General features: G+C 28.1%; 1 protein-coding gene across 1 annotated transcript; it reads right to left on the bottom strand.

The window, feature by feature from the left end:
- On the bottom strand, positions 1-3,375 carry OCT59_004458 (uncharacterized protein; the record flags this gene model as incomplete). The annotated part of the gene is made up of 10 exons (XM_025333662.2): positions 1-316; positions 390-455; positions 526-966; positions 1,050-1,158; positions 1,230-1,322; positions 1,391-2,214; positions 2,575-2,605; positions 3,090-3,098; positions 3,287-3,309; positions 3,358-3,375. 10 exons carry the CDS (start codon positions 3,373-3,375, stop codon positions 149-151), a joined length of 1,782 nt encoding a protein of 593 aa, XP_025178411.2. The 3' UTR covers positions 1-148.
- Positions 3,376-17,316: the final 13,941 nt, after the last annotated feature.

Here is a 17,316-nt window from a genome sequence, read left to right as displayed (position 1 = left end):
ACATTAATTACTTTTTTTTTATTGAAAAAACCCTCAATCTTATATCAATATTTCTAGACTCGTATAGTCGATTATAATACTCTTTGCAAATGTGAATTATTCTTACGCTTTTATTTAACGGGTTACTAGATTACTAGATAGATCTTTTTTACCGGTTGATAACATGATCGCCAACTTCAGTAACAAGTGCTTCCCCTCGCTTTTTAGCATCTTTTATCGCATTATGTGTAACTACCCCGAAAAAGTTATTATTTACTATATGTCTGAGACATTGTAAAATCATATTTTTCTCCTCCACAATTTCTTTGTGTAAAAGCTAAAAAGAGAAATTATAAGAAAGATATTTTATAAATTGTAAAAAAAAATTTAAACCATAAATAAAATCTTACCAATTCTCGTAAATTTCTTTGTCTGCATCTGGCATCATCAGGTGGTCGTTGAAGAGGAGGACAGATCTGTACAATAGATAAACAACTATAAATTTATAGCTTTAAAAATTATAATTATATTATAAAGCTATATTACCATCTTCCCATAATGCTTATTTGTACAATCTTTACCCCTAGGACAATGTCCTTGCCTGTATTTTACACAGACTTTACTGTAAAGATCTCCAGTCTTTCTATTTTTTTTTGAAACTGAAACCTTTGAATTAGAAACTGTTTTTAAAACTTTGTTATTTATTATTGAATTTCGATTTCTAAACAACGTAGACAGCGCAGGTTGTATCATCCGAATGATCTTATCATCAAGGGATGCGCCGGCGGCGGATGCTGCCACTAACAAATCGGTGGATCCACATGGGCCATTACGACCAGTATTAGTTCTTGTATTTATTTGTCTTCCATTTTCTAATCGCATCTTTTTAATTACATCGTAACTTCTTTGTGAATACTCTAAAGATCGTTTCTTAGCCTGAGCCTTAAGGATTTTACCACGAGCAATACGTTCAGCTTCTAACTCTTTCTGTTGTCGAAAAATTATTATTATTATTAAAGATTTACTATAAATCAGGTAAAAAAATTTTATTAAGAATTAGTAATAATCACTTTGCGTGCTATATTAGCATTTGTCGGATAGTTTTTCTTTCGATCCTCAATCCACTTTGCAATTGCTTCAGGGGTATCAAGATTAAAGTTCATAACTGGTCTGAGGCGACTGAAAAATAAAAAAAAAATCATTAGATTTTATTTATAAATTAAGTTAGTATAATAAATAAAAGCACTTACGATTCATCATTATTTGACTTTTTATTGCACTTGTGTGTTTTTAATTGAAATTCTTGAACGAAACTTTGTGCACAAGATTCACAATGCCATTTACTGAATTATTAAATCGAAATTAATAAATCGGTTAATCTTTTATAAAAAATAATAACTAGTTTACTTACCTTTGATTATTCGATTTACAATCTTTTGCACTATTATGCTTATCATCAACACTCTGATCTTTATATTGAAGAGCAGAAGTTGCTGCCAATGCTGCTTTAGCAACTGCCGCAAAATTTACTTGATGTGCTGAACCACCTTGTTCATCATCTGGTGAAGTATTATTTGAGAGAGATGAAGTAGCTTTACTATTTTGTTCAACTAGATGATTTGTTTGTGAAAAGTTTGAACGCGAGGAACTAGCTTGACCATTAATATTTAATTTTTTAATTAAACTTTCTTTGTTCAATAAACTTAAATTTTTATATTTATCACCAGAACTATTACTAGATAGATGAGGTAGTGAGTACTTTTCTTCAAAACTTTTTTGCAAATTCTGCACACTATCAAAAATACTTTTATTGAAACTATCCAAGAGACTTGTAAATTGTTCTTGTGGTGAATATTTTTTGGTCTTTGCTAACAAACTATTATGATGATTAATCAATTTCTTATAATCAGTAGAACTCTTAAATAGTATATTCTTATTTTTATTTTGTTTCTTTGAAGGAGTTTGATTTTGAGTTAAATCAAATTTATGAGATACTTTATTTTTTTCTATGTCAGGTAATATTTGTTCATCTTTTATAATTTTATTTGAATAAGTACTTCCGAATAATTGAGAATTTTGTTGATTCGAACCAGGTTGGTTATTTTGTCGAAACAATGGTTGATAACTTCCCGAACCGTGACTTTTACCTCGACCTCTTCCTTTTCCTTTTCCAATAGAGGATGGAGGAGGTGGTGGTGGTAAGCTATAACTAGAGGGAAGCTTGTTTCCAAAGGGCTGTGTTGACATTTTTTTTATGTAAAGAAAAAAAAAAAAAAAATTTTTTTGACGTAAGCATTATCGTCAAAAATATATTAGGAACACATCTAATTATTACATCATCATCATAATTGGCCAATAACAGATGAACTTTGTAATTAATCAACCAATAAACTTTTGAAGTTCTCCGAACAAATAAGTGTTTCGTGACATTCGTCCATTTTGGAAATCAACGTATCAATTATTTTATTTTTCATATCAAAAGTCAAAATATACGACCAATTCCTTATTTTCAATTATTAAAGTCCCATTTGATCTAGTTAACGTAACAAATCATAATTCCAGCCAAAATTATCAAATATAAGCATAATTTCTCACCAGAATTATCCTTTCTTTTTTCCCGTTAAATCTTTTTTAAAATGACTCCCAAACAAAAAAAATCTCGCGATTCGAATGAGATAGTTAACATATGAATCACGAAATTTCATACATAAACACATAAAACATTCACCAACTTGTAACTACGTAATGGAAGGAATTAAGGAAATGTGTGTAAAAAAAACTTATATTAGAATAAATTAATAAATTTGATACCCGTATTTCAAAAAAAAAAATGCTTTACCTGATCGTTATTACTTATTATAACCTTCAATATTGAATTGTTTTTTTTTAGCAAAAAAATCATGTATTACGAAATTTTCATTATTATTATTATTCTTTTGTTGATTGTTAAAATGATAAAAGTAACGTCATTGAATTTCTATATAAAAACGCGTAAAGTAATAATGTCATACTTATCCTGAGAAAAAATTTTTCTAATAATAGAAAAATCTTGGTTGGTATGGAATAATTCCGGGAAGACTTTTAATAAAAAAAAAATTGAACAATATTACACATTATGACTAAAAAATATTAAAAAAAATTGGGTTAGATTCAAAATATATATGTATATATATATATTTATATTACTAACAATATAAAAAATGTCAAACTTTTTAATATACCCATAAATTTTATTCTGTATATACACTTTTACAGGTAATATAAATTACTGAGATTACTAACGATTCATGTGAAAGACTTTTCTTACCAGGTATACGGAAATCTCAAGATCTACATTATTTCTCCGATTTAATATTAAGCCTAAATACCGAATATAACCTCTTGTGTAAGCGACATTTGATCGAAAGGTTTAAATATGAATAAGACTGATGAGGTCGTCAATCGTAAATATTGAGTAACTCTTTTGATATTTTTGGAAAAATGGAGTAAAAATACTTGATGGTGATGCATAAATTATTATCATATGTCGCATGAAAGAAATGAAAAAAGGATTTACATAAATTAAATAATGAATGAAAGATTTGCATGAAGAATGATGTAGGCGCGAAAATAGAAAATATATCATTGTTCTTTTTTTATTAGAATCACAATAAAAGTTTCCATTGTGTGTTACCTAAATGTTTAAATGAAATTATCTTGAAATGGTTAGAAAATTATTAATGAAATCATAAAACCTAAAGAACAATAAAAAATTATATAAAAACCATTTTGATTATATGTATGAAATACTGAAAAAAGAAAATTTTTAAATTGTATGAAAATATCATCATCTCTCTCAATCCCTAAACAAAAAAAGTAAAAATAAAATATTAAAAAAAAGAAAATTGGTACATTTTTAATATTTCGAGAAAGATATTAATAAGTATATGATTATATATCTTAATTATGTCCCGTGACAAATACAGGTTGAATTTGATGTAAAATTACGCACACATACCTTAAAATTAATTCCGACCGGAATTATCCATAACATGCAAAATTAATATAACGCAATAAAATCAATGTAACCATAACAGAATAACGTTAAAAAAAATAACAAAGTAAATCAAATAATATCACGATCTTCCTCTTTGATTTACCCGCGATCTTGAAATTCTCTTAGTTTTGAAAATCATATACTCAAAAAATAACTAAAGTTGACACGGAGAAAACATGAACATAAATAACAGATGACATATTTGACATTTTTATATGATACCCTGTAGAATTTTTTTCAAAAAGAATAACTTCTCCATAAACGAAAAGGGAAGATTCATGATTTTTTTTTTCTTCCTGACAGCAATTACTTTACTGATTTTACGATATATCTATCTTTACATTATACTTTTTTTTTTCCGTGGCTTTGTTATTCAAAAATATTACTGGTACTTATTAAGAAGTTTCCGTACGAAAAAAAAAACAAAGAATCGTTTGTGGTGGGTTTAGCTTTTTTTTTCTTTTTTGTCTAATGAATAATTGATTTACAAGTGTTTATTGAAGCTTAGGCTAAACTTTTTAAAGTAACGTGGATTTACGACAAATGATTTACGTTTTTTTTGATGGTTTTTTTTTTATTAAATAATAAATAAAATCAACAAGCTTTATTGTAGTAAGTAGTGATCAATCAACTGTCATTATTATTAAGCTTATACTTATTTAATTTATTTTAATTGATTACGAAATCAAAAACTTTTAATGAGAAAAAAAAAAATTTTTTTTTTCATTCTAAGTGTATAATTTCCTTTTCACGTTACAAAAAAAAATTTTTTGTGGAGTAGAAAAAAAAAAACTTGAAAAATAACAGGATTTACTGTATTTCACCGCCTCCTGCGCAGTGGGAAATCTCACACTGCCCGACATTATACAAATAAATCATGCAAAGCCATTTTACCAATTATACGGGTAAAAAAAGAGAAAGAGAGGGAGAAACTTAAATCATTATATTATTCATATTTTGTATTGTCCCATTTTGTGTTACCAAAGAAAAAAAAAAGAGAGAGAAAGGTTTAATTTTAAAAAAAAAACTTGAAATTTATTTATTTTAATTTCAGAATTAACAAATCGGGCTATTATTAAATGTTATGGCAGTGTGTGAGAGCTCTTTTGCCATGCGGGATGGCGACAGTTGACTAAAAATTCGTCATTGGATAAGGATTTCTTTTCACACAGCCTTTTTATATTGGGGGAAAAAAAAATGATAATGTTGGCAAAAATAATAATAATAATAATAATTCTGGTGAGAATTAAAATTCTAAGATAAAAAATGTCAAATTTTTTGACATGTGTACAAAAAGTTATTGTACATATAATAAAACTGGTAGTAAAAAAGTACAAAAAAATCATTAGGTTTTTTTTTCGGAGATAAAAATTAAAAAAAAAAGATCATATACATAAATGTAAATGTATTTAAATTTTAAATCTTACGTAAATTAAGCTTATTTCATCTTAATTGCATAAATCATGATGATTATCAGGAATTTTTTTTTTTTTGCGGCTTATCTGTAAATTTAATAAAAAGACACGTCCTTGAGAAGAGAGAAGAAAATTTAATTATTTATTATTTCGATCAATTCCGTTATTTTTAATTATACTAATTTTAGTCAATCATAATAACAATAATGTACCGTTACCATCTTTTCGGACTAAACGGTTATTTATCATTTGATTCCCGCTCATTTTAAACTTACCGTAACTTTTTTAAGCGCAATAATTAATCCATACCATCTTGATTTTTTTTAAGAAAAAATGGTTTATTAACGTGTATCTTTACCATATCGAATTAACGCAAATGATCAAGAATATAAAACTCGTAATATTTTTCGCTTGTTTTTTTTTTCTATTATAATTATAAGCCGCAAACAAACATCTTTTAAACGTCTTTTCAGGTAAATGTCTGGTTCACAAAGCCACATACTTTCCCCTTAAGCCTCTTCCCCTCAAATCGTTCTATTATAAAAAAAGAAATAACGCGAATTGAATAACGATATCGTAAAGTAAAGGATCGTCCAATTGTTACTATAATATTTTCATTCTATTATTCAATCGGAGTTTTATATCATTTATATTATACACGCTAAAATACGTTATAATATACGTGATAATACGTGGTTTTATTATTTTTGTTTTATTTTTAAACGCCGTATTTCTCCGATTATAATAATTAGGCTCATGCGCTTACTCATTTCAATTTTGTTCAACAGAAAAAAGAAAAAAAGAAGGCTCAGACTTTTACCTTTGTTAGTTAAGATCAGGTTATTGAGTCCGAGAACTGGTCACAGAAATTAAGAACCGTACTTTATTAGGAAAAAATAATAAGAAACAAATTTGGAAAAAATTCTGAACAGTCCCTATGACTTGTTAAATAACTTGCCGGTAAATTTTTTTTTTTATTTTTACAAAAAAAATTTTTTTTTTTTTTACCCATCGGCTGACCGCCATCTAACCTACGGTTTTTTTTTTTATAAACAATAAGTAAACATATATATATTAAATCCATTAAATCCAATTCGTTCATTTATATAATAAACAATTTCCATAATCAAATTTGTAATGTTTATTGTTTACATCTTATTTTATGATTTGCTACACAATAAAAAAAAAATTTTTTATCTAAAAAAAAAAAAAAAAAAATTTTTTATATGATTTAAAGGCAACCGAGATACGATTGAAAATTTATCTTACAAATATGAGCCTTTGAAGCCTTTACCCACTTTTTTTTTTTTTATTTCGTTCCATATTCTGAATGACCTATAATTTTAATTTTTATCGCTCTTGCAGCACTGTATTGATAGATACGGCAGACATTTGTCATTTACTTGAAAATTTTTATCTCTTAAATTTTTTCTTTTTTATTTTTTATTTTTCTTTTCCCTTTCCCAAAAACTCGAGCCCTCTTTTGCCGTTAGGCTTTACCTTTAAAAATCCGCACTTCGCCACCACTCGTTAAAGTACACGAATACATCGCCTCTTTGTACTTTGAACATAATCTTTTTTTTTTCTAGTTCCTTTTTTTTTCCCTTAAGTTTTTACGCTTTTTTTTTTTTTTTCTACGCACGTATACATTTACAATGAAACAGCAAAAAGAAACATCAACATCAGGGGCTTGTTCAGTGCTTGCACTTGGTCGTCCAAGCTCAATATCACATACAATGCCTACAAGTTATACTCCTGATACAGAAAAATATATGCCTTATTACGCTTCAGATACAATGAGTTATTCCCCCACATCTATGATAGAACCTCTTTCTATAACGGAAGGGAATTATTATTATTATCCTCCTTTATTCTCCTTTGGCACTTCAAACGCTCTATCTCCTGAATCCCCGGAAACATGTTCAGATTTAGATCTTACTGATAGTTTCACTCATGATTCTCCTCCTTCTGGTTTTACGAGTCCTTCTTTATCAATTAAGATGGAATCTCAAGGTTTAGGTAATGAACATGACTATAATGTAGCATTGTCATTAGCCAAAGATATTCCTTTTGGTCATTTAAATCATTATACGACTCAAGGTAATTAATTTAATTTAATTTAAAAAAAGGATTTTTTTTTTTTTTTTTTATTTATACAAATTTTTTTTTAAAAATAATCAAAATTTTATCAGCTTTCCCAGATTATAATGATTTAGGGCCAATGATTTCACATTCTTTGGCAGATTGCTTTACAATGCCTGGTGCAGAAGCTTCTTTTGTAGGTGTTATGCCACCATCTCCAATAGTACAAGGAAAGCTTCCGAATCCAACAGATCAATTATTTGATATGGATACCAAATCTTTTTTTCCACGTGAACTTGCTACCTTAGATGCTCGGGATTATTTTAATACGACAACCGCTGATAGTTTGGCATCTGATGCCGCACGTCGTAAATCACTTGATGATGCAATCTTTCTACGAAAAATTGCTTCAACACCAGTGAAATCTGAAGTAGCATTTCAACAGCACAATCGCCGCAAGTCTCTGCCTGGTGATCTGACGCAACGTCTTCATATTGAAACTTTGTCTCCGACCAAGCAGCCACGAAAATCTTCAAAATCTTTAGCTCCTTTTGCCTGTCCTCATGAACATTGTCCAAAAACTTTTACGCGACAATACAATTTAAAATCTCATCTTCGTACTCATACTGATGAAAGACCTTTTGTATGTAATTATCCTGGTTGTCCAAGAGCATTTGCTAGACAACATGATCTTAAACGTCATCAAAAATTACATCTGGGATTAAAACCTCATGTATGTCAAAATTGTGGTCGCGCTTTTGCAAGATTAGATGCTTTAAATCGTCATTTAAGAAGTGATAACGCAGCTCAATGCGCTCAAGCTACATTGGCAAATAATGCAGCAGGCAAATTATTTAAATCCGCAAATTTATAAAGAAATAATTTACATCGCACATAAATTATTTTCTTTTTCTTTTTTTATTTTGAAATTTTTTCGTGGAACGGACCAACCTTTTTTTTTTTAAATAAATTTTCTTTTGCAAAAAAAAAAAATTTTTTTTTTTTTTTTTTTACAATACGCAATTTTTATTTATCAAAACAAAAAAAAACAAAAAAAAAACAAAAAAAAACTTTTATTATTTTCCCCCTTTCAACTTTTCTTTTTCTTTTTTTCTCCTTTTTTCTCTTCCCTTTCTTTTTCCCCCCTACCCTTTCCCCCCCTTTTTTTTATTTATTATTTTAACGCTTTTCAATTTGTACAATTTATTTTTTTTTATAACATTTTAATTGTATAATGACCTGTGAAAAAATTGTAAGGTGTTATTATGTAATAACAAAAGGAATTTAGCATTTGTCAAAAAATTTTTTGTATATTATTTCCTTTTTTTTTAAAAAAAAATTTTATTTGGAGGTTGTAATGAATGTAAATGTTCTCTTTTTGTACTTCCGGATTCAAATTTTTCCCCTATTTGTTTAGTATTTTTTATGCTCGTCGTTTTTTTCATTTGTTGTGTTTCATTGTTGTTTCATTGTTTCATGTTTTTGTTTCTAAGAAATTGAACTAAAAAATTTTAAATATAGTTCATTTGATATAAAAAAAAAAGTTAACTCCCAAATTCTTTTTTTGTAAATAGCTTTTTCCCCTCCCCTTTTTTTTAAAAAAAAATCAATTTTTAAAATTTTTAAAAAAGACCAAAAAAGTTTTTTTTGGAATCAATAAATAAATAAAAAAATTTTTTTTTATGTTCTTGTAAAAAAAATCGTTTAAATTTCGGAAATAGTACCGTGAAATTTTAAAGTTTTCTTTAATTGTTATTTATTATTGTTTATTGTTATTTTATTTGTTATACCGTTATTAAAAAAGAATTCATTATTTGTTTTTTTATAAATTGATAAAGTTTTTTTTTTTTTTCTTTAATGACCGGTTTTTTTTTTTGATTTCTTTTTTAGTAAACGTGATCTAAATTAAGTAACACTATCGAATGTTTATTTTACACGTTTTTTTTTACTTAAAAATGAAAACGTTCCTAAATTCTAAATGTTTCATAAAAAAAAAAAGTAAAATTATTAAACTAAATTAAACTAGTATTTATCAGTTTATTCTAATAACGGTTTATTCAACTTCATCCTAATTTCCAAAATAATAAACATTTGTAAATTTCGGAATTTTTCGTTTCCGTCACACCACTGAATCCAGTTTCTTTCTTTTTTTTAAAAAAATTCATGGGAATATTCAAATATTTTTTTCACGCCCAAAATTATTTATTTTTTTTTTTATATCATTTGAAAATCATTGGACAAATGTTTTTTCATCTGATAATTCTAAAATTGTAAAATAATGCTTAAAGCGATCAATTACTTCCTTTTAAAAAAAAAAATATCGTGAACTTATTATTAATTAATTAATTAATTAATTATCGTCCATTTTTTAATTTTCTTATTGAATGAAAAAAAAAAATAATAATAAATAATTTTTTCGAAGTTCATCATTTTTTATTATTATTATTATTATTTACCCTTATATTTAATTATTATCTTCTCATCACTCGAAAATCGAAAAAAAAATGAGATGAAAAAATAATAAAAAATCAAGATATTAGATAATATTGTTAGTGGCTTTCTTTATTGATTGATTTCGGTAAGTATGATAAGTATTTTGATCCAAAATTTGTCGTTACACCTAAATAACACGTGTCAGTCAGTCGTGTTAGATAACTTGTCAATTTAAAATGTCTTTTCATTCGTTGGTGCCAAAATGCCATAAAAGATTTTATGAATAATTCACCAGACCAGATTGTGTGATTCACGATTTCTGTTTCTACCGTTTTTACCGTTTCGCAAACGAGTTAATGATGTGTCGATCATGCTATGAGACATTATTAAGTAGTTACGGATATCGCTTAAAATCTAATCCAACATGAAAACGCAATTAAAATTTGAGTGTCATTTCTGATTAGAATTTTCTGATTGGAATTATCATGATCAGATAGGCAACTTTTCTTTGTTAGTAAGAATCGTACTAACTTTTTATTAAGAAATGATATTTTATGCTTCAGATGGAATTTTTTTTTAGTAAAAAAAAACCCCTTATTACCTAAGTTATTTTGAAAAAGATTTGAAGCAAGTAATAAAAGTCGAAAATCAGCCAATGATGCTAAGATAGTCTGAGTATAGATTTTTTGAGATGGATGATTGGATTTCCCAACTGATTGATTATAAATTTAAACCTGATTTTATAAAAATTTAAATTTAAACCTACTACAATTTATTGTTTACTAAAAATACGACTTGCATTAGTACAAATCAAACCCTAGAAATTTCAACCTACATATCGGTCAGTGCAGGGTATTTCGAGCTTTTGTTTTATTTGGAACAACAGAGCTCTGATTCTCCGTGCTAATATGTAACATCATCTATAATATATTTCTTGAAATTTCCTTCATATACTTTGAATTCGTTTTGTGGGATGTATTAATATTATGACTCGCAATATGGGTGTGCCATTTATTTGGCACATACACGTGACTGCCGAGAACGTGCAGGGAATATATATCTCTACGACTTTTTTCTTATTTGTCACGTCGATGATGAGCGCCCACAAAACGGAGATGTCAGGAAAAAACGGTATTAAACGATTATATAATTCAAGATAATTATGTCGTTTTCATTATTAACATTAATAGCAATTGTATATACCTTCCTTTTTCTTAATATGATGCTATTATTTATAATAACTACAAAATTTTAACCCACTTACTTCCTAGTTCAATATTTATCAAGAGGCATATTCCAAATTCGTGGGTAATGGGTTACAATATTCAAAATTCTTTTTTTATCAGAAAAAAGATATTTATTTTATTTATTTGATATTTCAAGTTAATTCTTCAATACATTATGGGCAAAAAAAAAAAACAATTTTAAATGATTAATTCTTAATTTATCAAACAATTATATCAACCCTTTTAATAAATGATTGTTTAAAAAGAATTTAACCAGGATTTTTCTTGAAGCAGGTATATTCATCAGAATTATTTTAATGAAATAGTTCGAATATAAAAAATGACTAATTTAATAATGTTTAATAAATATATTTAGATCAATTGTATTAATCTTTTATTTAAACTTTTAATCATCTGTTGAACAAATGAAAAATCATTCTGATATTTATAAAGACTGGTTTTTCGCAAATATTACCTACCCGTGATGCTATGAATTCTTTTTATTTTTATTTATATTAATATTATCTTTTTCATTACAAAAAATAAAATGAAAGAATAATATCAACCAGACATTTGGTTTATTGATTTCGGTATTAAAGTACATAGCTAATATTAATCTAATGTTTGATCTAAAATTTGTTGGTACATTACCCCCTTTTTCGTTTTACTAAAAAAAATTCCATATCAGTCGTATCAGGTAACCTTTCAATTTAAAATACTCCTTCATTCGCTGATGCAGAATTTGAAAATCATAAAAGAAATTTCTGAATCCTACATTATGGTCTACAAATTTGCCTTAAAAATTACTTGTTCTGTACACTAGTTCAATTTCATTCTTTAGCCTTAATAAATATATTGAGATTTGGATTGTAAATTGGTAGATAACAGAAATTAACCGAGGAGTTGCCATCATCTCCTGTCTTTGACCTTAGAATTGCCACCGTACATCATCTTTCATGCCAAGTAAAAAGGAGAAAAAAATTAATTTTTTTAGCTATCCAAAATTGATGTGAGAAATCTCATTCATTTCTAGGATGAAATTAAAAGAAACATTTGTGTCTTTAATGAACTATAGTTATGATTCTAGTCATTCTACAATCCACAAATAACTGATATCTTTATATCTTTGTTATCATGCACAATAGTTCTTACATGAAAAAATTAATGTCTACATATTTGCAAAATCATCAATTCAGATAATTGATCTTAATTTTATTATAATAAAGTCTTCAATCTGGAATTTATCGCCTTTTTCTTTTTAGTGTGATCTAGCTAAAATAATAATTAAAAAAAGTGAATTTTAGAAATCTGTGATTACTAAGATTTTATTGTATTTTCAGGTAGAGAGGATGCAAATACAAGCTGAAATGCAATAAAATTTTAGTAATCACAAGTTTTAAAGTAAGTTTACTTATAAGTGACTCCTTAAAAATTTGTGTAATATTTATGCTTTAAAAGTTACTTATAAGTAAACTTATTTTAAAACTTGTGATTACTAAAATTTTATTGCATTTTCAGCTTGTATTTGCATCTTATCTACCTGAAAATACAATAAAATTTTAGTAATCACAGGTTTCTAAAATTCATCTTTTTTTATTATTATTTTAACTAGATTATACTAAAAAGAAAATGGCAATAATATAAGATTTTGATTTTACATTTTAATTACAAAATACGTATGGGTTACGTCAAATCTGGATACCCAACTCAATAATGCGCAAATTGCTTTGGGAATGGGGAATGAAAATTGTAAAGACACTTACTATCAAGAAACATTGAAAGAATAAAATAGGACAAACCTGTAAACTATCATGCTTTTACCCAATGGGAAAAAGATAGAGATAAGCCCAGTATAGGTCCATCAATTTGAGGAAAGATAAGTTAGTTTAGACGAGTTTTATGGATAGCAGATGACTTTTGAAACTGGATTTCGGAAGGTTAGATTCACCCGTTAAGAAACAAGTTGACTAACGAAGTAAAAATAGAAGGAGAATTAAATAGAAGGATATTTACACATTAACGAGCCGTATAATGAACATTACGTGCAGTATTTAATAATAGAGTAAAGTCCAAGAAGAGGATATAAATAAAAACATTGAAGAAACATTTTATGTATTTGAAAAGAAGAACGTTTATTTGAAAAGAAGGATATTTTGTGTACTATGGATTGATTTATGTAATGAATAATATAAAATCCTCCTTATTTATGTGTATGATGAAAAAGATTGAAAATTCACAAACTTTAAAAGTTATGAAAACTTTGAAGTTAGTGGAACGCGAAAATTATGAATATTGATAATAGGAGAAATTTTAGAATGCGCAGTAAAAACCTCCGCAGACTAAGGAGATCGTGGACTTAGAATAATTTTTGAAATTTTGAGGCGCAGTAGAAATTAATAGTGAAATATAGCATAGTAAAAATACAAAATTGAAAGATGGAATTTAAAGATTGAAAGAAGTAATCTATTTTGAAGATAGAAGAAATAAGGTTGAATGCGAGATGGAATTTACAAAATATGTATTTAAAATAGAATTTTATCAAGAAAGAAAATGGATAGAGGAATTAAGTTGGAAAGAACAACATGTGTAAAAAGAAAGGACGTTACAGCAAAGAATATTTGGAGGATTAGAAATAGAAATGATAAGAACAAAATATATGTATAAAAGGAGATAGAATTTTAATCGAAATTCTGGATGAACAATTACGACGATGGAATGGTACGCACATTGGAAAATTGATTACGAGAATCACAAATTAAGACACGACGAAAATATTGGAAATGTACATATAGATGAATTAATAGGAGAAAGTATATCATGTGAAATATGTTATCTGATAAAAGATACACCAGAAGTTTTCAGAAAATTTTGGAAAATATTACAAAAATTTGAATATACGATAAAAGATTATAATGCAGAAACTATAAGAGCATTATTAAATTTATTAAGTATAGATAGTGAAGAAAGAAATAATTATACAAAAGGAAGGACTAGAGATGCATTAGATGTAATGGTCGAATCGATAAGATACTTGAAACAACCAGTATTAAGAGAAAAAGGATTAAAAATAATAATAATAGTAATCATGATGGATTGTATAGAAAATGATAAAGAAGATGAAACAATGGACAGATTGATAGGGAATAAAGAATTAATAAGATATGGTTATATTTTGGAAAATTGGAATGTGAATATAAGATTTGGGGAATTTTATGAATGGTATAAAGAAGCTATAACAGATTTTATAGAATGTAAAGATTAAAGCTCCAAATGGTTCGGGCTAAACCGGGGAACCAATCCGAAACCGGCTCAAAATTCGGTTCGGTTCTGTTCGGGTATTAGAACCAAAAAACCGGCGGTTCAGTTTGGTTTAATCCGATTTTTTATAAAAATGCGAAAAATCGAATAGCCGGCCATCTAGTGATCGTACAAAGTCGAGCCATATATCTTTGGATTCCTCTCGACGAGACGCGTCGAATGGTGGTAAGATCATGTCTCTAGCATCGATAGATCACACGTTAACCCACGCTAAATGATTTATCAATAATTGGAATTAGCAAGCTATCTATCGGTGCTAGAGACATGATCTTAGCACCTTTCGACGCGTCTCCTTGAGACGAATCCAATGAATATAAATTCGTTCGTGTACGATCACTGGATGGCGAATAATATCAAGTTTCGCATTTTTTTAAAATTTTTGAGCGTTAAAAATTAAAAATTCAGATACATGAATTTATTCGTCGTCCAATGGTCGTACAAATATGAATTAGGACTCATTGGATTCGTCTCGATGAGACGAGTCGAATGGTGGTAAGATCACGTCTCTAGCATCGATAGATAGCTTGCTAATGCCAATTTTTTATAAATTATTTAGCGTGAATTAACTTACGATCTATTAATGCTAGAGACATGATCTCACCACCATTCGACTCGTCTCATCGAGACGAATCCAATGAGTCCTAATTTATATTTGTACGACCATTGGACGACGAATAAATTCATGTATCGGAATTTTTAATTTTTAACGCTCGAAAATTTTAAAAAAATGTGAAACTTGATATTATTCGCCATCTAGTGGTCGTATACGAACGAATTTATATTCATTGGATTCGTCTCGACGAGACGCGTCGAATGGTGCTAAGATCATGTCTCTAGCACCGATAGAAAGCTTGCTAATTCCAATTATTGATAAATCATTTAGCGTGGGTTAACGTGTGATCTATCGATGCTAGAGACATGATCTTACCACCATTCGACGCGTCTCGTCGAGAGGAATCCAAAGATATATGGCTCGACTTTGTACGATCACTAGATGGCCGGCTATTCGATTTTTCGCATTTTTATAAAAAATCGGATTAAACCAAACTGAACCGCCGGTTTTTCGGTTCGGTTCTTACGGATTTTGGCTCTAATCCGAACTGTCTATAATCCGGACCAAACCGACCCGTTTGGAGCTTTAGTAAAGATAGCACTATTAGAAGATACAAAAATATATTATATGAAGAAGCTAAATTAAAAGAAGATGAGTCAACAGAAAAGATAGAAGCGTTCAAACAAAAGATTAAATTAATGTTGCACACAATGCACATAAAAGATCATAGACATGGTTGGGAAATTAGCAAAGAAATAATTGAAAAAGTTTATGATAAGATTAGGGGGTTTGAATAATTAAATATAGATGAAACAAATAGTGATGACACACTGAGAAGTTATACTATAACAGAAACAGACGATGGGGAATAAGAAAATTTATCGATTAGTAAAAATAAAGAAATGTCGGATGAAAAATCTGATGAATCTAATGAATCTAATAATGTTGAAGAAACAGAAACAACAAAGATATTCGAAGAAATAATTAGAATGGATTTGAAAAGAATGGGATATGATGTAGAAATAGCGGAAATTGAAAGAATAAGAAAATTTGGAGTAACTGCAAAGATAATCACAACGTACGAATTTATGAAGAAATATTTAACAATATGGAATCTTGAAGATGAGGAATTGGATAAACAAATATTGCAATGGAGAGTTGAAAACACAAAGGAATGTGAAAGATGTGAAATTGAAAGATTAAAGAAAGAATTTGAAATCGGAAAAGAAATTTGCATAGAATGTGAAGAAGATATTGAAAAAGAAAATCCAACAGATGACGAAGATGAAATGGAAGAGGATATAAAAGGACCCGAAATTGGCTCAAGCAAAAAACCAAAAAGCAAAAAGGAAAACAAAGAATTAAAGAAAACACCCATAATACCAATAACACCTATAATACCAATAAAACCAAAAATAACAATGGCAGCATCAAGAGATGAACTCAGAGCAGATCTAAGAGCATTAATGAACACTATGTATAATCATGACATTGGAGCAGATTGGAATAATTTAGCATTACCACCAGTAACATTAACAGGATTACAAGAAGAAGTTCAAGCGAATACCAATACTATTGGAAATTTAAATGCGAATAGAGTAGCTATTGTGGAAATACCAGCATTTTTCGGCACTAGTGGAGAAGATCCAGAAGAATGGGCAAATAAATTCGAGGAAGCATTTACAGCAAATGGTTTGGGAAATGATGATGCACAAAGGTTTTTAATAGCAAAAGCACAGTTAAAGGGAGGAGCAGCAGATTGGTTAAAAACTGAAGGAGTAAATATTGTCAATTGGAATGTTAATAGAGATTATAATTTAAGATTAAGAGTAAGGATAATTGGAAAGTATGCAAGTGATGAAATTAAAGATAGATGGCTAAAACAATTAGAAAAGATTAGACAGGGAAACGAGAATATAACTCAATACCTTACGAGATTTAAGTATATGTTAAAGAGAGCAGGAGGTGATGCAGCAGTAACAGTAAATCAGCAAAAGAGAATTTTTAATAGAGAATTAAAACTGGACTTTACTAAAGACGTAGTAATGGGAAATCCAGCAGATTTAAATGCAGCGTTTCAGATAGCAAAGAACGTAGAAAGAGGTTTAGAAGCATTAACAGCGTTGAAAAACTTGAATCTATGTCTAAGATGATTACCTATTGGAAGTCAAATGCTGAAAAGGAATTCAGATTTTATGGTAAACAAAGTAAAGATAAACAAAAATTAAATGAAGCTGAATTAAATAAAAGGGTTACTGAAGCTTTGGCTGAAGT

Source organism: Rhizophagus irregularis, chromosome 12 (assembly GCF_026210795.1).
Source record: "Rhizophagus irregularis chromosome 12, complete sequence".
Taxonomy (NCBI): Eukaryota; Fungi; Glomeromycota; class Glomeromycetes; order Glomerales; family Glomeraceae; genus Rhizophagus; species Rhizophagus irregularis.
This window is presented reverse-complemented; position numbering and strand designations above follow the sequence as displayed.